The sequence below is a fragment of the Rhinoraja longicauda genome, chromosome 25, assembly GCF_053455715.1.
Source record: "Rhinoraja longicauda isolate Sanriku21f chromosome 25, sRhiLon1.1, whole genome shotgun sequence".
In the NCBI taxonomy this organism is placed as follows: Eukaryota; Metazoa; Chordata; class Chondrichthyes; order Rajiformes; family Arhynchobatidae; genus Rhinoraja; species Rhinoraja longicauda.
This window is the reverse complement of record NC_135977.1, coordinates 22132754-22154954: the sequence shown is the minus strand read 5'-3', so window position 1 is coordinate 22154954 and position 22201 is coordinate 22132754. Positions and strand designations below refer to the sequence as shown.

General features: G+C 41.3%; 2 protein-coding genes across 6 annotated transcripts in view; one reads left to right on the top strand and one right to left on the bottom strand.

The window, feature by feature from the left end:
- Window positions 1-266: 266 nt before the first annotated feature.
- LOC144605950 (calcium release-activated calcium channel protein 1-like) lies at window positions 267-18232 on the bottom strand. Its single transcript, XM_078421657.1, has 2 exons — window positions 17631-18232; window positions 267-5806 (listed from the first exon to the last, which is right to left on the bottom strand). Exons 1-2 carry the CDS (start codon window positions 17742-17744, stop codon window positions 5249-5251), a joined length of 672 nt encoding a protein of 223 aa, XP_078277783.1. The 5' UTR covers window positions 17745-18232; the 3' UTR covers window positions 267-5248.
- Window positions 18233-18451: 219 nt separating this feature from the next.
- kdm2bb (lysine (K)-specific demethylase 2Bb) overlaps window positions 18452-22201 on the top strand; it is a 179125-nt gene continuing 175375 nt past the window's right edge. For 2 of the 5 annotated variants that reach the window (XM_078421646.1, XM_078421645.1), the window contains exon 1: window positions 18452-18614. The gene's annotated coding sequence lies outside the window, so the exon portion shown is untranslated. Of the gene's footprint in view, window positions 18615-18854; window positions 18943-19311; window positions 19330-22201 lie in introns of those variants that run through there. The other 3 variants (XM_078421647.1, XM_078421644.1, XM_078421650.1) reach the window with 3 other exon arrangements.

The following is a 22201-nucleotide window of genomic DNA, read 5'->3' as shown; positions in this document are numbered from 1 at the left end:
GGAGGACGCTTTTGAAAGTGAGATCGGGTAGTGTTCAGGGTCAGTGTGGTCCTGCTAGAGTGAAAGGCAAAGCTGGCAAGATGAGTGAACGCTGGCTGACAAGGGACAATGAGGCACCAGTCAGGATACAGGTGGTCAGGTATTAGCAGCTGGGATCAAGAAAATCCCTCGAGCATTATAAGGAACTAGACCAAGTGGACCCATTGAGCCCAAACCTCTCCTGCCTCCTCTCCCTACTCCTCCCTCATCCCCCTTCCCCCCCCGGAGATAGATTTAAACTTTAAAATGTGAATAATTTGAAAAATATAACACCGATTTCAATGAAACTTCTTTCATTAGCACCAAAGGGACGACGGTAAGGTGGGCCTAAAATTGTTATGCTATCGTGTACCGTTTTGGCTGTAGTTCAGGAACAAACAAACGAGTTTTAGTATATAGATGTAGGAGTGCCCTTAAGATAGAAATCAAGTCGAGTGTATTGTCATGTGCACAAGTACGGTGAGATACCAGTGCAATGAAAAGCTTACATGCAGCAGCATCAGTCATAGACTCAGACAACACAAAAAACATAAATTACAGGTAAATGATACATAAATTCTATGAGTGAAAACAAAGACGGCATTAAAAGCAAGATATTAGTGCAAAACCTCAACTGGAAAAAACAAGTCCATGGTTGTGCAAGAGGTAGTCTGTAATGTTCCTTTGCTGATGTTGGATTAGGGTTGCGCTAGTCAGTTCAAGAACTTGATGGTTGTTTGAAAGTAGCTGTCCCTGAACCTGGTGATGTGCGGATTCAAGTTTCTGTGCCTCCTGACTGTAGCAGTAAGAGGGCATGACCCGAATGGTGGGAATCTTTGACGATGGATGCTATCTTCTTGAGCAAGTACTTCACATAAGAACTTTTGATGGTGGGGAGGGCTGTGCCCATGATGGACCAGTTTGAGTCCACCATTCTCTAGCCTCTTGTGCTTCGGAATTGCTGAACCAGGTCATGATGCAACCAATCAGGATACTTTCCAATGTAAGTTTGTGTGAGTATTCAGTGACGAGCTGAATTGCTTTAAATTACTAGAAAGTAGAGGCGCTGGCACGTCTCCTTTGTAATTACATGTATGTCTTGGGCCCAGGATAGGTCAACAGGTTAACACCCAGGTATTAGAAACTTTAACTATCCTACAGAGATCAAAAAGGGGACACAAGGCAAAGGAGAATCCCAAAAGATTCTACGTATATTAAGAGCAGAAGGCAAGCACGGAAGAGTAGGTCCCCTTAAAGATTAGAGTGGGGATCTATGTAGAGAACCACAGGAAATGGGACAGGTCATAAATTAATACTTTCCATCTGTATTTACTGTGCATAATACAATAGAAGCTAGGATAATTCCAATAAATCACAGATCAGTGATGCAGACTCCTCTCGACTAAACAGAAGAGGTACTGATGGATTTGAGCCACATAAAGTTGATAAATTCCTGGGGCCAGGTCAAATTTGGCCTAGGACATTGAGGGAAGCAAGGGAAGAAATCACAGGGGTCCTTGAAAAGATACCAGCATCATCTTTTGGTAAGGGTGGGGTACTGGAAGACTGGAGAGTGGGTAATGTGGCCTTCAAGGACAAGACAAGGAATTACATACCAGTAAGCTTACCATCAGTGGCAAGAAAGTTACTGGATGCTATTCAGAGAGACAGAATTATCTACATTTGGAAAGGCTAGGACGGATTTGGGATGGTCAGCAAGGGATTGAGTATGGGAAAATAGCATCTCACAAATTTGCTTCTTTGAAGAAATGATCAAAAGAATTGACACGGTCAGGCTGGTTGACGTTGTCGAAATAGATTTCAACAAGACCTTTGACAAGGTCCCAGATGATAAGTTGGTCTGGAAGGGGAGATTGCTTGGGATACAGAGTGAGCTGGCCAATTAGATACAAAATTGACTTGGTGGTAAAAGTCAGAGGGTGGTCTTGGAGGATTGATATTCAGATCAGATATCTGTGACCAGTGGTGCACTGCAATGATCCACTGTTGTGATATATTAGTGATTTGCATGAGAACGTAGTTGGCAAGGTCTTTATCTTTTTAGATGACACCAAAATTACTTATGGCGAACAGTGAAGAAGTTTGTCTCGGGCTACAAACAGATCTTGATCAACTGGGAAAGTGGGCCAAGGAATGGCAGATGGAAGTTAACTCATAAGTGATGCATTCATGCAAGTTAAACCAAGGTAAGACATGCAGAGTGAATGACAGAGCCTTAGAACATTGTTAAGGGTGGTGGTGGTGGAGGAAGACACTTTAGTGGCATTTAAGTAGGTTGAAGGTGTGAGGGGAAAGATTTAAAAGGGACCACTTTTTTCCCCACACTGAGAGTGGTAGGTATATGATTCAAGTTGTTTTTGGAAAGTGGATAGGTACATTTAACAGATATTTGGACAGGTACATGAATAGAAATAGGAAAGCTTTTGGGGAATCTAGACTAAATATAAGCAAATGGGACTAGCTCAAGCAACCACCACAGTTAGCATGGCCAGGTTAGGGTGAAGAACCCTGCTTCTGTGCTGCATAACTCGGACTTAATCTTCCTTGTGGTTTTTCCAGTCACCTCCATTCTATTTGTAGGGTCTTTAACTTGAAATAACTTCATTTCACTTTCCACAAATACTGCCTAAACAGTCAAGTTTTTGTTTTAAAATCCTATTTTCAGCATCTGTAGTTGATTTATCATTATTCCAAATCCCAATCACTAACCCTACACAAAGTATCGACCCAAAGCACCGTCTATCCAATCCCTTCAGATGCTGCTCCATCCACTGAGTTTCATCACTTCGTATTATGCTCTAGATTTCAGCGTCTTCGGTTCCTTGCATATCCACACTTCATTTTGTGAGATCCCCTTATAGCCACCTTTGTTTGAAGGAGAACCGCTTCGTTTTTTCCCTAGTCAGTGAAGTTCTTCTGCATTCTTTCAAATGTTTCAGAACCGGATTAAAATGTTTTTAATCCACATTGGACAGACTCACGTGGCACATGCATAACCCCCCCCAAAGGCTTTCTGCATCCTTAGCAAATTTGGAATTGTTATATTTGGCCCACAAGGTACATCACTCATGTTCATTGTCACAAGTTGTCAGTGATATCGGTGGTCACAAGTTGGGGCAGAAGCACCAATCATTGCAGTAGTTCTTCACAAACCACAGCCACAGATTGTTTGAACCCATTTATTCCCACTCAGTTTTCAAACCATTAACCAACTCTCAATCCATACAAGGGCATCAGAGATGTCCTCATTCTTTAGGAAACAGGGTTTCCCCTCTTCCATTATCGATGAGGCTCTCACTAGGGTCTCCTCAATATCCCGCAGTTTCGCTCTTGCTCCCCCTATTTGTAACAAGGACAGAGCCCCCCTTGTCCTCACCTTCCACCCCATCAGCCGTCGCATACAACGTATTATCCTCAAACATTTCCGCCACCTCCAACGGGATCCCACTACTGTCCACATCGTCCCATCTCCACCCCTTTCTGCTTCCCGCAGAGACCGTTCCCTCCGAAATTCCCTGGTCCACTCGTCCCTTCCCACCCAAACCACCCACTCCCCAGGTACTTTCCCCTGCAACCACAGGAGATGCAACACCTGTCCCTTTACATCCCTCCTCAACTCCATCCAAGGACCCAAACTGTCTTTCCAGGTGAGGCAGAGGTTCACCTGCACCTCCTCCAACCTCATCTAATGTATCCGCTGTTCCAGGTGTCAATTTCTTTACATCAATGACACCATGCGCAGACTCGGCGATCGTTTCCGCTCCGCTCAGTCCGCCTTAACGAACCTGATCTCCCGGTGGCTCAGCACTTCAACTCCCCCTCCCATTCCCAATCTGACCTTTCTGTCCTGGGCCTCCTCCATTGTCAGAGTGAGACCCAGCACAAATTGGAGGAACAGCTCCTCATATTTCGCTTCGGTAGTTTACACCCCAGCAGTATGAACTTTGACTTCTCTAACTCTAACCCTGCTTTCCCTCTCTACCCTCTCCTCCTTCCCAGTCTTCCCACTAGTCTTCCTGTCTCTGACTACATCCTATCCTTGTCCCGCCCCCTCCCCTGGCATCAGTCTGAAGGGTCTCGACTGAAAAAGTCACCCATTCCTTTTCTCCAGAGACGCTGCCTGTCCCGCTGTTACTCCAGCATTTTGTGTCTACTATCAATTGAGATTGTTAGATCATTCCCAATTCTACAGGAGCTAACCTTGTTCACCAGTCTCCAAGAAGGATATAAGGCCTTCTGAGAATCTAGTTACACCACTTTCCTGGTTGTCCCTCATCTATTCCATTAGATAGAATAGAATTCTACTGGTTCTCCATCCTTAACTCAATAGTTCCCAGAGCAATCTGCCTGCCAGTCTTTTATCAAACTACATTTCCTTTCTCATTTCCCCTAAACAACATGGTATCTAGTAACAACCTTGAATAGAGGGGGATATACTAGACTGGTAAACAATGCCAACTGACTAAAGTTAAATGAAAGATATTTAAAGGCTTGACAGAGAATACACCATACACCAACAGGATGGTCGGTGATATGTGGCACAGATTTAAAGTGATTGGCAATAAAAGAGAGAGGAATGGGATGAAATAAAGCAGTGTGATTTAGTATGTTGTGTTCAAAAGAGGCAACTTAAATCTCTCAAAAAGAGGGCTGGCACAGTGCTGTACACAAGGACAGATATTTGTATGGATAAAGGAAGTAGTTAGTTCTTGGACAGTCAAGAGACACTTTATCACACAGCGCAAATTGTCAATTATTTGTTTCTGACCAAAGTAAAAAAATTCCCTCACAACTCAATCACAGGTTAGCTGCAAATGACAGCTGTTGCTTGAATGTCACTTCATATCCTATAAATCAATGCTTTATAAATGATGAAACCTGTATATTACATTAAATCATCTTATGGTTATCAAGACACTCCATATAACACACATACACGCCATCTCTTTAATAATGAAAGTTTCAACAATCCAATTAAAATTCTGTACAAATCCAAGTAAATGCATGCACTTTGTCATTTTAATTTTAGCTTATAAACGAGGGACAAAAGTAGTGGTTTTCTCCACTGGCTATTGTCCCAACATATCCAAGAGTAGTATTGAGGATTTGGCAGTTCCTGTAGACTGATTGTACAACAGTTCAGTCATCTCACACACCGAGTACTGTAAACTAGTCATAAGGCTATTCCTCCAAGAGTGGACAACTAATCCTATCCAAAGTGAGAACCAGTAGGGTGCAATGTGTCCCCTCTGTCCAGCTGATCCTGCAATTGCACAAGTACATCTAATTCTCTTTCCACTCGCTCAGTTTTGTGGCTCACCAACGACCGATAGAAGTGAACTGCAAAAATGATAAAGATTATTCCAGAGGGCACCATAATGACCGTGGAGGTAATAGCTGCTGCTTTTCCAGGCGATATTGATGTAGAATTACTTTCTATATTCTTTTCCACAGGATGCGTCTTTAATGGAAGAAACTTAACCCAACATAGCAGTACGACTTCCGCAAGGAAAAGAAAGGTCCCGATAACGGTGGAGAAGGCCCACGCAAGTTCAATGTGCCTGTGCATTCGCTCGTGGGGCGACTCGTGGACAGAATTGAGATTGTGGACGTTGCTGACGGCCTCGATGTTCGGAAGGATGCAAGTGCTTATCATCAGAGCAAAAAGGTGCACTGCAACAAGCACAGTTGTGCAGGCACTGAAAGCAATCAAAAGACCTGGTGGGTAATTGTGCCCAGATTCAAGTTGCACTTCCACCATGGCTACCTACAAAGAAAAAAGAAAACAATTATTTGTAATTAATCCTGCAGTACATGAAATAATTGTTGAGTTAATAGTTCTGGGTGTGTTTCTGTGCTGTACAACTTTATTTTCTCTGGGCTTCGCACCTCATTTATAAAATTCAAATTTTACGGTCGCATTCACAATTCTTTACTGACTACTGCATAATAATCCTGAACTAAAACGTCTCGTCCCTTCCTGGGATATTAGTTCAGTCCAAGACAATAACTAGACCCAGTTAAAGATCTTTAGTATTCACATTTGAGAAAAGTATATATAGAGTGGGCCCATTTGGATAGGGGAATCTTTTCTCCCCTTCAGGATGGAAATATCAAAGAGTAGGGAGCATTACTTTAAAATGAGAGGGACAAAGTTTAAAGGTGATGTGCAGACAAATTTTTGTTTTTACACAGAGGTTGGTGAATACCTGGAAAATGTGGCCAGGGGTGGTGGTGGTGGAGGCAGATACAATAGTGGTGCTTAAGAAGCTTTTGGATAGGCATGCGAATATGCAAGGAATGGATCATATGTAGGCAGAAGAGGTTTGTTTATCTTTGTCATTTATGTTCAGGACAGAGAAGTGGGCTGAAGGGCCTGTTCCTGTGGCTGTATACTTCTATGTTCTATTATTCCCACCAAATGGGTGAAATATTTCAATCTTTATTAATTTTCTTGGAATTAATCCTGAATGGCAGGCAGTAACTAGTGGGGTACTGCAAGTCTCGGTGCTGGGACCGCAGCTATTTACAATATACATTAATGACTTGGATGAAGGGATTAAAAGTACCATTAGCAAATTTGCAGATGATACAAAGCTGGGTGGTAGTGTGAACTGTGAGGAAGATGCTATGAGGTTGTAGGGTGACTTGGACAGGTTGTGTGAGTGGGCAGATGCATGGCAGATGCAGTTTAATGTGGATAAGTGTGAGGTTATCCATTTTGGTGGTAAGAATAGGAAGGCAGAGTATTATCTGAATGGTGTCAAGTTAGGAAAAGGGGACGTACAACGAGATCTGGGTGTCCTAGTGCATCAGTCACTGAAAGGAAGCATGCAGGTACAGCAGGCAGTGAAGAAAGCCAATGGAATGTTGGCCTTCATAACAAGAGGAGTTGAGTATAGGAGCAAAGAGGTCCTTCTGCAGTTGTACAGGGCCCTAGTTAGACCGCACCTGGAGTACTGTGTGCAGTTTTGGTCTCCAAATTTGAGGAAGGATATTCTTGCTATTGAGGGCGTGCAGCGTAGGTTTACTAGGTTAATTCCCGGAATGGCGGGACTGTCATATGTTGAAAGACTGGAGCGACTAGGCTTGTATACACTGGAATTTAGAAGGATGAGAGGAGATCTTATCGAAACGTATAAGATTATTAAGGGGTTGGACACGTTAGAGGCAGGAAACATGTTCCCAATGTTGGGGGAGTCCAGAACAAGGGGCCACAGTTTAAGAATAAGGGGTAGGCCATTTAGAACTGAGATGAGGAAAAACTTTTTCAGTCAGAGAGTTGTGAATCTGTGGAATTCTCTGCCTCAGAAGGCAGTGGAGGCCAATTCTCTGAATGCATTCAAGAGAGAGCTAGATAGAGCTCTTAAGGATCGCGGAGTCAGGGGGTATGGGGAGAAGGCAGGAACAGGGTACTGATTGAGAATGATCAGCCATGATCACATTGAATGGCGGTGCTGGCTCAAAGGGCCGAATGGCCTCCTCCTGCGCCTATTGTCTATTAAATTGTATGGTCTTTTCCTGCACTATTCATCTGCACTTCTTTCACTATTTGTTTTTCTCTGGAGTTTAATATCTTTTTTGTAACTTGTGAATCTGCAATAGCAAATGACTATTCAGTACTTCAACTACTTGAATACAAACAGCAACCTAGTGACATCCAATTGCGTACACGCCAAAGCAGATCTCTTCATTAAAGGGATATGATACGAGTGTTCAGCATTACGGAGAATTTAGATAGAGTAAATAGATGAATGGCAATAAGAAAAATACTGGGCAACAAAAAAAGGGGTAAAATGGATGTACTCTTTGGAAGTGATCAGATTCAATAGCCACTTGCACTTTACCGCGAATCTATTCCTGAATTGTAGAGATAAAGGTTAATGAAAGCCAAAGATAATTAGATATTAACCTGGACCTGTTATTTCCCCACCAAAGTATAATTGCACTAAAAAACTGAGCCCCAAACAACATATCAAACTATCTTGATCTGTTCAGTGTTTGATCTTTCTCCCCCCCCCCCCCCAATATCACGAAAGATCATAGAACAATGAACAAGGAACAGGCCCTTCAGCCCACAATGTCTGTGCTGAACATAATGCCATTTCTTGATTTCCTTTGCCTGCACATGATCCATATCTCTCTATTCCCTGCATATTCAAGGGCCTATCTAAAAGCCACTATTATATCTGCCTCCACCACCTTTACCACTCTGCGTTAAAAAAAAACTTGGCACACACATCTCCATTAAATCTTGCCCATTTCACCTTACAGCTCACATTTCTACACAAGTAAAAGGAAGTACATAAAATATTTAGAGGGATATGGACCAAACGTGGGCAGGTGGGACTAGCGAAGATAGGGCATCTTGGTCAGCATGGTCAAGTAGTGCCAAAGGGCCCGTTTCCATGCTGTATGTCTATGGCTAAGCACAAGTTGGCCTTCCATTTCCAGGCCCATTTTGTTTTTCATTTAGGTTTTTAGCTAATCTATTCTTCACTAACACAAATATTACTCCTCTTCTTTCCAATAGTTGTAGCCCACTGCCTCCGACACAGATCAACTGTATCTAAATGTCTACGCAAAATTTGGGACTGTATTTCCCTACCTTTAAGAAAAGCTGGACTTCAAAGTTATGGCACTGATCATGAAGTTCCAAAGCTGCAATGATGCTAAACAAATGCAGCTTTCACAAGCTTCCTGTGAAACCGGTTTCATTTTGAGTGCAGTTTCACTTGCACAAAACAGTTTCCTGACTTATGCAAGCTGCCACAACAAACCATGGACAGAACAGTAACATGAAAATCAACCGCCATTCCAAGATCAGCTGGCGATGATCACAGCCAAGATCTCCAAAGCAAGTGAAAGGCTTCTTGCCAGCACTAAACCACCGAGTTAGATGGTTCAAGAATACTTGTTTATTTAAACAGATGTGTTCAAATCCAGTGACTGAGAAAAATATGCAGTTTTATTAACTTAAAAGCAACTTCATTTGGTTGAGGGTATACAGCACTGACTTATTCTGCAATTAGTTCAAGCAAGTATCTTTCCAATGAAAGCATTCATCGAGTAACAAAAGGCTGCTCCATTTCACAATGTTATCCACTGCCACAGATGTAATTAGGCTACAAAACAAAAACACCAATGCTTTAGGGGACATTATTTTGTGTAATGATTTCATTCCCATTGGATTATTTATTCCTTTCTCAGTGTTTATCTCTAATTAGCCCCAAGAAGAATGCGTGAGCTTCCTTTATGAACCACTGCAATCTTTGTGAAGATACAGCCAGTGCTGGTGAGTAGGGGTGTATATTTCCAAGACAGTCCAGTGAGAGACATGGGTAAGGACTGTTGGAAAGCTTCTTGGTAGAATCTCCAAAACTAAACTCAAAGATAACAATAAACAATTAACTACAGTTTCAATTGTTATAATGATCTAAACTTTAACATTGAATGCAGATAAGTAACTTTGCAGAATTATATATTTACAATGAGATGCGCTCTAGGTTCCAAGACATATCTGAATGGTCAAACATCTTTGCTGGGACACAGTAATTCGAATGGATAAAGGCTTCTGAGGACAGAGAACCCAGATGCCCAAAATTAGTGTTATGAGGGCAGACTCTTGAGTATAGAACTATCCCATTTATTGACAGATTTACCAATTTACCAATGCCATTGCTTGATGTGTCAAATGACAAATAAGTCTGGTCTGGATGTTGCCTCCATCTCTATCACAAAGGTGTGAAATAACTTAAGTTGGAAGATCTCCGGTTGGATGCAAGACAATAAAGACACAAAGTAGTCTTTAGCCAGAGGATGGTGAATCTGTAGAAATCATTTCCACAGACAGCAGTAGAGGAAAAGTTGATTGGGTATTTTTGAAGCAGAGACTGATAGGTTCTTGATTAGTAAGGGCGTCAAACGTTACAGAGAGAAGACAGGAGAATGGGGTTGAGGGGGAAAAAATAGATCAGCCATGATTGAATGGTAGAGCAGACTCGATGGGCCAAATGGCCTAATTTCACTCCTGTGTCTCATGAACTTAAAAGTGCTGGAGTAACTCAGCGGGTCAGGCAGCCATCCCAGGGTTGGGACTATTCTTCAGATTCAACAGATAGTTGACTTTTCGGGTCTGAAGAAGGATCCCAACCCGAAATGTCACCTATCCTTGTTCTCCATGGATGCTGCCCGAACTGTTAAGTTGCTCCAGCACTTTGTATATTTTTTTGTAAACCAGCATCTGCAGTTCCTTGCGTTTGACATTTTCAATGATCTTAGTAGATAGTCTGTCTGTTTGCAAAGCTGTCCTTTTAATTTCAAGTTGATTACTGCTTTTGAAATGCATTGGAAAGAACTGCCGATGCTGGTTTAAACCAAAGGTAGACACAAAAAACTGGAGTAACTCCGTTTTTGGTTGAGACCCTTCTTCAGAAGAGTCTCAACCCAAAACATCACCCATTCCTTTTCCCCAGAGATGCTGTCTGACCCGCTGAGTTACCCTGGCTATTTGTGTTTACTGCTTTCAATGTACATGACAATATTCTGAAGACTAGTTCTTGTTTAGAATTAAAGAATGCTACTTTCACGTAAATTTATAACCCCCCAAATAATCCCCAACAATATTCCTGTGCTCCTGTTGTCCTCAATCTTGAAGGTTGTGGGATTGGAAGATTTTGAGTAGCCTCAGAAATAAAAGCAATACATTTTGTAGCAGCACATGCAACAACCACGTGGTGCTCATAGCAGGAAGTGCAATAGCTGCAGTGTTGGATGTTTCTAAAAGCCAGTTAATGGAGAAGATTATTAGAGGTTTTAAATCATTGAGGGAGGTAACATAGACAAAGGCTTTAGAGAAGTTACCATGGGCAGGGAAGTACAAGAAAGAATAACTAATCTCAGAGGGGGAAACAAGACTAGGTAAGAATAAGGAAAGTTACCATGTTGGGACAAATATTTGAGCATAATTGTGGTGGCAGAAGCCAGAAAATGTCATGAAGGGCAAGAATCAAGATTCTGAAATCTACCACTGTACGAGGAAGTTCCACTAATTTGCAGCATATAATTTTTCTGTAATTTTATCTTCAACAGTGGAAATTTGAGCTGATTATTGTGATCAAGACTTTGAGGGATCTTAAGGGAGTTTAATTTGTGTCCATGTTTTTTTCATGCTTCTTCCACAAGGCCCGTTTTACAGGGGGTGGGAAGGTTACATTCCCACTAAGCGGTCTGTATCAAGATTTTGCCATATAGTCCAGAAACACAAGGCAAGAAAAGTACTTTATTTGCCTCCAAACCCGCCACCGCCCCTCCCCCCTTTCCCTGCATGTAAATTCAGTGAGTGTATTTATTTCACATGAGGGGAATGGATAGGGTGGATGGAGAGAGTCTTTTACCCAGAGTAGGGGAAAATCAAGAACCAGAGGACACAGGTTTAATGTGAGGGGAAAGATTTAATAGCAACCCAAGGGGCAACTTTATCCCCCACAGAGGGCGGAGGATATATGGAACGAGCTGTCGGAGGAGGTAGTTGAGGCAGATACGAAACAACATTTAAAAGACATTTGGGCAGGCACATGGATAGGAAAGGCCTAGAGGGATATAGACCAAATGCAGACAGGTGGAACAGATGAAGCTGGGGCACCTTGGTCAATATGGGCAAGCTGGGTCGAAGGGCCTTTTTCCTTGCTGCATGACTCTACCTCAGATTTCTAGGTAGCATTCTGTGAATTCTGCAAGGGAGAATTTCTGTTAACTGAATGGCCGTAATGCAGGAGCCGCCTACACACTATTTGAAGAAGTAAACTTAAGTACATCAAAAAAGTGGACACAACTTAAATGTAACTTCAGATTCCCCAAGCCTGGATCACAAGGATCAGTCCAAATCTCTAGCACCGACAATAAACTGACAGAAAATGTCTACACTCCAGAAAAACTTTGACACTCCAAATTAGTTTCAAATAATTAAAAATCTCTTTTTTGATTTGAGAAGCATTAAATGCACAATATTAAGTGCCTAATATTGGAGCCCATTTTGAGTTAATAAAAACATTGGAGTAAAGCACTGGTCAAACAGATCACCAAGTAACAACAATGGTAAAAGATCAGAATTAATCATTTGACAAAATGCACTTTGACACAAATACACTCGTACCACACAAACAACTTTGTAAACAATGGCTTGCTACTTTGGTCAGATGCCCAAGCCAGCTTGAACATTAGTTTATTTCTTGTTAGAAAAAAAAGAAACCTCAGTAAATAACATTCTGACCACCACATACAATACAAAATGATAAAGTTCATTCATCCGCAGAGGGAAATTGGTCTGCCAACAGTCACAACACACAAGGTACACAAATTTATGTTCGAGAGAACGAACCAATCCGCATAGGTTTCAGAAGTTATTGAATGCTTCGTTTGAAGAGCAGATATGATTGGTCAAATCATGTCCAGTTATGCTATTTGATTCAAAAGTAGGTGCAGGGGACAGGAAATGTCATTTTGGCAGAATCCTGGCATCAAGTAAGCTATTAAAAAAACCCAAATCAAGACTATACTTGAAAGATTAACTTGCTATGATTTTTCCTTCCGCAAAACTGCATGTGCTTTAAGATTTTAGAATAGATTTAAGTATCAATACAAATACAATTTGTCTGAAGAAGGGTTCCGACCCAAAACATCACCTATCCTTTTTCTCCAGTGTTGCTGCCTGACCCATTGAGTTTAGACTTTAGAGATACAGCGTGGAAACAGGCTCTTCGGCACACGTCTTTGTTGAGTCCGTGCTGAGCAGCAATCACCCAGTACACTAGCACTATCCTACATTCCAAGGACAATTTACAATTTTTACCGAAGCCGACTAACCTACAAACCTGTACATCTTTGGAGTGTGGGAGGAAACCAGAGCACCCAGAGAAAACCCTCGCGGTCACAGAGATAATGTACAAACCCCATACAGACAGCAGCATTGTCAGGATCGAACCCGAATCTCTGGTGCTGCTTCTTCTTCTTGCGTTTGAGGCAGCAGAAGTTATGTAATGTCCTCCAGGCGCTGTAGCCAGTGCAATGTGCTGTTGTCAAGGGCCATGAGGTCTACCCCTCCACCAGGGGGGCGGAGGACAGCGCAGTCAAAAATGACGTGCTGCGCCGTTTGCTGGTCTGCTCCACACACGCAGGCTGCTGATGAACGCAAGCAGGGTGCTGATGAATGCAAGCAAGATGAACGCAAGCCCCAACGATGTATGTTGGCATTGAACCGGCCGACCCCTAGGCGGAGCCAGTTCAGGGCGACCCACTCTGGTGCTGCAAGGCAGCAATTCTACCGATGCACCATTATGCCACAGTAAAGACGTGACTACAGCACTTTGAGTCTATCTTAAATGCCATTTGCTTTCAATCTTCTCAGTATTTTATAGATTGTGTGGTTCAAATACAATAAACACTCGGTACAACTCCAAAAAGTTATGGAAAATCAAAACTACTATGAAAATGAGATGTTTTGAAAATTTGTTAAAATAAAATGCATCATTTAATATCAAATTCTGACAGCATTTGATGTTCTACCAGCAGATGGTGCCATGACAAACGAAAATAATTTGTTTCCAGGACTTAACTGAAATAATGCTCATGCCCACTGGACCCTGTATTGAATCAAATAGTGCAACAGGACATGATTTAACTAATCGTACTTGCTCTTCAAACGAGACATCCACACAAACTATTTCTATTTCTACTCCCTAGCGTTTGAGGCTCATTGAGGAGGCGCTGTGAACTGTTTGCGTGCTACTGTATGGTTCATTTTTATTTTTTTTAATTTATTTTTTTCCCCCATTGGAACCTAATCAGATGTACAGCACTTTGGTCAACGTGGGTTGTTTTTAAATGTGCTATACAAATAAAATTGACTTGACTTGACTTGACAAACCACTTACATGGGACATAAAGCCTGACACCATGGACAATTTCAAATGCGGCTGTAAAGTCAAACATCATCATGAAGAGAAGCCTCACATACAGATGTCAGAGGATTGACGTATTGATGGTAGAAAGAGGGGGAACAGGATTTTCTGCCATAGAACCTGGGGGAAAGGGTGCCAGTAAGGCAGGCCACAGAGTATGCTGGTTATATAAAAAATCAACAAGGTACACTCTGCATGGCTGATCGTACAGAAACACTGAAGAATGACTATCCCTACCGTCCAACGACTGCAGGAGTAAAGGAATAACACAAAGATGGAGAATTAGGCTGTTTCTGTGCACTGAAGAGGTTCAAACTTCAACTTGGAATATTAAAGGAGAAAAACTATATTAGAGGCAGGTTAGAGGCAGGTTAATGCCGAACAGTACAACCGAGGAACAGCTTCATCGGCCCACATTGTCTTTGCGGAACATGATGGTAGGTTGATGGATACACAAGGAACTACAGATGCTGATTTACAAAATAAAAAGACAAAGTGCTGGAGTAACTCAGCGGGTCAGGCAGCATCTCCGGAGCACGTGAACAGGCGATGTTTCGGATCAGGTCTGAAGAAGGGTCTGACCTGCTGAGTTACTTGAGCACTTTGTGTTTCCTTTTAAAAAAAAACTAGGTTAAACTAATCTCCTCTGCCTGCAAGTGATCCATGTCCCTTCTTTACCATGTGCCTATCTAAAAATCTCTGAAACTACACCCATAGGCATAAACAAAAAGCAGGGAAGGATCTTTGGGTAGTGGATAATTTTGACAGTGAGTCTTTTGTACTTAATCCCAACATACATGGCAGTGAATGGTTAAACTATTTCTGCAGCAAAAAAAACAACTAAAAGTCTGTCTCATGCTTTAGTTGGTTGATTTCATCTGAGTCGTGCAAAACCAGAGTACAAAACTCAGTTGATTCTCCAATACAATAAATACCATTCTGCATTATCAAGCAAGATACTAAATCAAGGCCCATCAGGTCCTTTCGTGAATACCAAAGATTTCAGGGCACTATGTTAAAGAATAAAGATCTATCTCCTGGTCAATACATCGTTCATAACAAAAAAAGTCTGTCCATTATTTCTACTTCTGATAAAAATTCAACAATCTTAAATGTTACTCGTTTTGCCCTCCACACATGCAACCTAACTTGACAAATATTTCCAGCATGTTGTTTTTACATGCAGATTTTCAGCACCTGCAACTTTTCCATTTTCAAAGGTAGACACAAAATGCTGGAGTAACTCAGCGGGTCAGGCAGCATCTCTGGAGAGAAGGAATGGATGACGTTTCATGTCAAGACCCTTCTTCAGACTAATGTCAGGGAGGGGGCGGGACATTGCCTGTTTTTCAATTTTCAATTTACATCCTTGTTGCCTTCCTCATTTCCTCCATTACACACACTGAACACACTTCTAAAGCACCTCTTTGGCTACTAACCAATTTAAGATTATCCAAGTACACAACAGGTATTAAAATAAAGGCAGTCTTTCCGAAATTAAAAAAAGCAATTTGAGAGGAGGAAACTACTGTACTATTTTAACTTTAGTCAAGATTTCATCTTTTTGGTGGTGACCATTTAAAATCAGAGTACAAGTACAATTAGGTTTGATAAATTTCCCAATCGAATTAAAATTGTGAATGGATCAAGTAGAAACCCTTCTTCAGCCTGTCCCGCTGAGTTACTCCAGCATTTTGCATCTATCTTCGGTTTATACCATCATCTGCAGTTCCTTCCTAAGCACCGTCTAGTGACTGGAGGAGATTAAAGAACACTGCTAAAGATGGATGCAAATTCCTTTTTGTATTATATTGATTTGGTGTATGAAAGTATGTTTTATCTTTAGAACCATGAACATCTGAACATCACAGTGGCGTAGCTGTCAGAACTGCTGCCTCAAAGCACCAGAGACCCAGGGTTTGTGTGGTGTCGACACGTTCTCCCTGTGACTGTGTTGGTTTCCTGCGGATGATCCAGTTTCCTCCCACATCCCAAAGATGTGCGAGTCTGCATGGTAATTGCCCTCTGTAAATTGCCCTTTGTGTGAGGAGAGGGTGAGAAAGTGGGATAACATTGAATTACTGTGAATGCGTGAGCATGGATTCAGTGGGCCCGTTTCAATGATTTTTCTCTAAAACTAACTTAATTATTAGCATGAAGTTATTTCCACAGATTTGCTAAATCCAAATTTTGATTCAAATTCACAAAAATATATATTCCGTATAAAATACTGCAGTTACTTAACATCTGAAACAAAAGGGGATTTTTTTAACAGCTCCTACAACATTACTAACTGAAAGAGTTAATATTTCAAGTCAACAACTTTGACTTCTGTTGGAAGATCACCATCCAAAATGTTAACTCCAAATCACTCTCCTTCTACTGATTGCAACAAAAATATTTAAAATAAATACTGTTTTTAAATCATTTTAATAGTAGGTTACTGAAAGTCTAGAATTCGTAAAGAAGGAGGCAACCAGGTACCAGTTTTCACTATCTTTAAATGATCCACAACATTGCTAAGAACCTTAAAAACACTCGTTGATGAGGTATATTCACTTGTACCAATATACTTGTGTTCTCCATAGAAACGTGACACAATTAACTTTAGAGCACGATGGGTGAACGGTGTAGAGGCGCGGGGTTAGAATTCTAAACCACAATTGCTCTGTACAAGGTGTAAAAAATATAAAAGGACTGGAAATTTATTTTTCATGTATTCTTTGACACGAATTATAAACATGTATTAATGGGCAATTTTGCACTGGAACGATTAGTTCTAATGGGAACATCTGTAATGTATTGTATCCAACTTGCAGAAATAATACACAATCCTCCGAAAAATAAAACCCTCTTCTCCCCTCGTAGATCTTTAGCCGTTGGCATTCAATGAAAACGACTTATGTAAAACGCTCCAATTAAAAACATGCATTAAATTTTTTTTTAAACCTTTCATTTCAACGGTGGAGTTGAAAAGCAAAAGTTGAAATAAATTTTGTGCCCTTGAAAATATATTTAACATTTGATTAGAACAGCCGTTTAAAAAAAGCATGTATACACGCGGAAATATACTGCAGTACTGCAGGGTTTTTCCTGGAAAGGGAACGCGTGAAGATTTACAAAGAAAAGCAATTCAGCAAAACGGTATGTTCGAATTATTTTTTTAAATTATCCTACAAATAACATTACACGCAGCGTATTAGAAATGAAAAGAAAAATGTTGCTGATGCCATTATTTGATTCCACCTTTCATTTCACTCCTCTTGTGTAACTGAATCGCACTTTTGCTTTGCATATATTTCCAGTTTGAAGATACAGTAAATTTACAGACATTTACAATCCAATAAAATGAGCTTTAAGACTCCTGCGCGGGAATCATCCACGGACTGCACTCAACGCAAAACAAGTGTGACCATGTTAATTTGTGACATTATTAGTAGCGCGTCCATCGCTACTTATAACCGGTCAATCTACAAAACACTCGCCAAGGAAGATTATTTTGGTGGTCGGTCGTTTATAATTAAAAAAAGGGAACAGATAATAAATGTTAAAATAACACTGGGATCACTTGATGGTAAACTGACATAACAACTCAGTGAATTTTTCAATCGTTCTGCGGTTGTAGAAACTTACCATGGCGAAACCAGACAGTAAAGCTGACGTTCTGCTGGAAGCTTTGAGTTTTGCCCTGCTTAGGTAGAGCTTCCTCCAGGACAGAGCTTGCATTGAATGCTCGTTCAAACTCATTTTAAAAACAAAACACTTTCCCCAATTCAATTCAGGTTATTTTTTTTTCTCCAGGCTTTAAACCACGGATAAAATGCAGTCCCAGCTACAAACAACACCAAATATCTCAGCAGGTGAGGTTTGCAGTGCGGTTGTTTTCTTTTTTCCTCTTTAAGGCGCAAATGTTAAGAAGAAAAAAAAAAGTTCCTTTGTGGCGAATGTAACTCCCGTTCCATGCACACCGGCTCCGTAAACGTGCAGCTATCAATTAAAAATAAACCCCCCACACACACACACTCAGGCCCGTAGCAGAATGGAGCGCAGCTATTAAAGGGGAACAAGCCCAGCCTCTGTGTCCGTCGCTAGTGAGCCAGCCGAACCCAGACCACGGCTGTCAATCAACCAGTCCGGGGCTCCATTCCAGGGTCGCACCGCCCAGTATCAACGAGATCGATGCAAACACTGACCCAGATTGCAATCGGTTCGCTGCACAAGGCACCAATGAATCCTTCGCAACCTTACTCCCCCCTCCCTCCCTCCCTCCCTCCCTCCCTCCCTCCCTCCCTCCCTCCCTCCCTCCCTCCCTCCCTCCCTCCCTCCCTCCCTCCCTCCCTCCCTCCCTCCCTCCCTCCCTCCCTCCCTCCTCCTCCCAATCCAGACCCTCTCACTGCTGCCGCCTCTGCCGGGTTGCAGTAAGCAGCATGCAGAGATGATGGTAGGAAGGACATAAAAAGTGTTTTGCATATAAACGGCTCCAGGAGCCGGTAGTAGCGGGGGTGGACTTTTTTTTTGTTTAATTCCATAACCTCTCCCCCCACCTTCCCAACCACCACCACACACAAACCTCCCATTGCAGTTCTCATATCAGAAGGAAATCGAGCCGATATCGAAGTAAGTTAGACCGATTCATGCGCTTTGCTGTGGTTTGTACACAGGCCTATAGTCAGTGTCACTTTAAAGATTCACGTAATGAGGGTTGAGAGGGTTTACAATGCAAAAAAAACCAAAGTTTATTATAAAGCAGTTTTCATTTTTGATTTATCTTTGCATTAAAGCTGCGTGGTAAGAATTTAGAGCCGTGCAAAAAAAAAAAGTTGCATTTGATCGTTTTATATTTATTACTAAATATAGTGACTGCGGGAAGAAAGCATGGCAGGACTTGGTGAAGAATCGTGAGGCCCCGGTGGAGATCATTGTGGGAGGCTCTTAACGTTTTCATGTAAATTTATTTATCCTTTTAATTTTATTGAAGCCTTGGCCTGTCTTGTGAATTCATCTCGAATCTGTTGAATTATGTTGGTATTCTCATAACTTAAATCTGTTGGCTGTTTTTGTGACTGGACATTTCAGCATAATGTTCACTCATATTCATGATTGCCTGTAATTTTTGCTGCCTCGTTAGACCTCACATGAGATCATTTTAACCTGCACCCTTCCCTTAATTATTCTCTTCCTGTTTTTAAATGCCACAGTGGCGCAGCTGGTAGATCCTGGTCTCAGGTGCTGTCTGTGCGGAGTTTGCACGTTCTCTGACCGCGTGGGTTTCATCCGGTGCTCCCACCCCAAATGCTAAAGACACGTGTAGATTAACTGGCCTCTGTGTGTGGTGAGTGGATGAGAAGGTGTGATAACATAAAACTATGATGAACGGGGGTGTTCGGTGTGGCCTCGGTGGGCCGAAGGATCAGTTTCCGTAGTGTATCTTCCAATCAGTCAATTAAAATGTAGTACAAAGGGCATATAGGTAAATGCCCACATTCAGATGTGTGCCATCCCAGTAGTGGGCAACATAAGACGGCAGCTGTAAAGGAGCCTGGAATAGAGGGTAATGCGGGATTGATGATGGCCGTAAACTGATCTCTGTGGGATTGCAAGAAATGAGTTATCAATAATCTATCTTTAAATTTATCTGTGGTTCTTTTTGAGTGAAAGTGTCAAAAATGTCAATCAGAAAGCAGTTGCATTTCAACCTCTGATTTTTTTTTTCTTGGCTTTTATTTGGTTTTTTTTTTAAATTGAAGAACATCGAATTTCTCTGGGTATCTGGGTAACTCTGGGTATTGGAACACGTTTGGAATTTGCAGGATTTGCCATTCTTGTGGTTTGATTGAATTAAACAGCTAGTCAGAGATACCCCTCTAAATAAATCTATTCAATATATATTTATATACTGAGCCTCTCTGCTACTCAAATGCAGTTAACAGGGAGGAGTTTAGCAACAGATTTCAGAACATAGATACTGGTGAATAAGGCAAATAAATGGCATGAGATTTAAAATTAACAAGTGCATAGTGGTGTATTTTGGAAAGAATGAATAGTGATAATATGAATATGACAGCTTGAAGATAGGTCCTGATCCAAAATGTCACCTATCCATAGTCTCCAGGGATGTTCTTCTGACCTGCTGAGTTACTCCAGCTCTTTGTGTCTTTCCAAGGTAAACTAGACAAGGGGCCTTTGCGTCCAGCTGCACTTAAAGCAATTTGGACTTTGAAAATGTCGCCAAAACCTGGCGACTCTTGTATATTGTCTCAGTGGACTATTTCCATACACTTTGTAAAATAATCTAGGATTGTGCTTATGTATAATAATAATTAGAATTGTATGCAAAAAAAAAATAATCTCACAGCACCTCAGTATATATGACAATAAAGAACTGTTGAATTAAAGAATAACAGTTTCAAAGAGGGTGTAGGAACTGAGAACTGGGGGGGTAGGTGTGCATGTACGTGAATCTTTGCTTTTATTAAGTTATACTACAATCTTTGTCGTATGTGAAGAGAATTAGTACAGATATCAAGGAATTATACAAAATATTTGAATCACTGGTTAGGCTTTGGTTGTTTGCACATTTCTGGCTTCCACATTGAAGGAAGAGGGTAAACAGAGGGTAATGAAGAATGTATTTCCAGGGATGGCATAGACCATAGTTCTTTTCGTCATATAGAGAACAGAAGCTGGGGTAAATGATAAGAGTTATAATTAACAAGTATTATGAACATCTAGGGAATGGACATCGAGAGGGTGGATTCTTATAAGTACCTGGGTGTCTACATCAACAATAAACTGGACTGGACTGAAAACACCGATGCGCTATACAGAAAGGGCCAGAGCAGACTTTATCTGCTAAGGAGACTCGGGTCCTTTGGAGTGCAGGGGGCACTCCTAAGGACCTTCTGGTTGCATCGGCCATTTTCTATGGAGTGGTCTGCTGGAGCAGCAGCATCTCAGTGGCGGAAGGGAAGAGACTCGACAAGCTGGTCAGGAAGGCCAGCTCTGTCCTGGGTTTCCCCCTCGACTCAGTGCAGGTGGTGGGAGAGAGGAGGAGGATGGCAAAACTAACATCGCTGCTGGACAACGACTCCCACCCCATGCAGGACACTGTTACTGCACTGAGTAGCTCCTTCAGTGACAGACTCCTTCACCCCAAGTGCGTGAAGGAGAGATATAGGAGGTCCTTCCTTCCCGCTGTTGTGAGACTACACAAACAGCACTGCTCCCAGCAGACGAGTCAACAATAGCAGCTAAGAATACACAGAAAACTGATTACAATTTATGAATCTTTTATTTATAATGAATGATCTCTTGCTATCCACTTTGCTGCTGTAACACTCCCCGGTGTGGGACGAATAAAGGAATATATATTATATATTATATATATATATATATATATATATATTATATCATATTATATATACATATATATATTACATCATATTATATATACATAGATTATATATATATATACATATTGCTTTATACAATGGCATTAAATTGTGTGGATCTAAATAGCTGGGAAAGGATAACTTTCCACGAGGGATTGAACCTGAACATATGGATAAACATGCTGAAACCTAACTAAAGGAATACATCTGCTTCAATTTGTGGATTGAATACAAATGCGTGGAAAAGATATTTAAACATCAGGATAAAATAAAGGTTAATTTTCATAATCATTAATAATTCAGATGCATGACTTCAAGTCAGTCACAACAGTTATTGAATTTAAGTTGCTTAATAAAACAAAAGTATCTAGAGAGTGGGAGAAGGTGCTTGGGAAGCTGAAAGGGCTGAAGGTGGATAAGCCACCTGGAGAGGATGGACTGCATGCTAGGGTTCTGAAAGAGGTGGCTTTAGGGATTGTGGAGGCATTGATAGTGATATTTCAAGAATCACTAGAGTCAGGAGTGGTTCCAGATGTTTGGAAAATTGCCAATATTACCCCACTGCACAAATAGGGAGCAAAGCAGAACAGTGGGAACAATAGGCCGATTAGTCTGACTGGTGGTTGCTAAGATTTTAGAGTTCATTATAAAGGATGAGGTTACAGAGTACTTAGAAGTTCATGATAAAATAGGCTGAAGTCAGCATGGCTTTGTGAAGGGGAGGTCTAGCCTGACAAATTTACTGGAATTCTATGAAGAAGTAAATAGCAGGACAGACAAATGAGCGTCAGTAGATGTTGTTTACCTAAATTT

Coding starts and splice junctions, on each gene's coding strand:
- LOC144605950 (XM_078421657.1), bottom strand. CDS start 17,744: ATGAGTTTGAACGAGCATTCAATGCAAGCTCTGTCCTGGAGGAAGCTC. Junction 5,807..17,630: donor TACTGTCTGGTTTCGCCATG/GTAAGTTTCTAC, acceptor TTTTCTTTGTAG/GTAGCCATGGTGGAAGTGCA.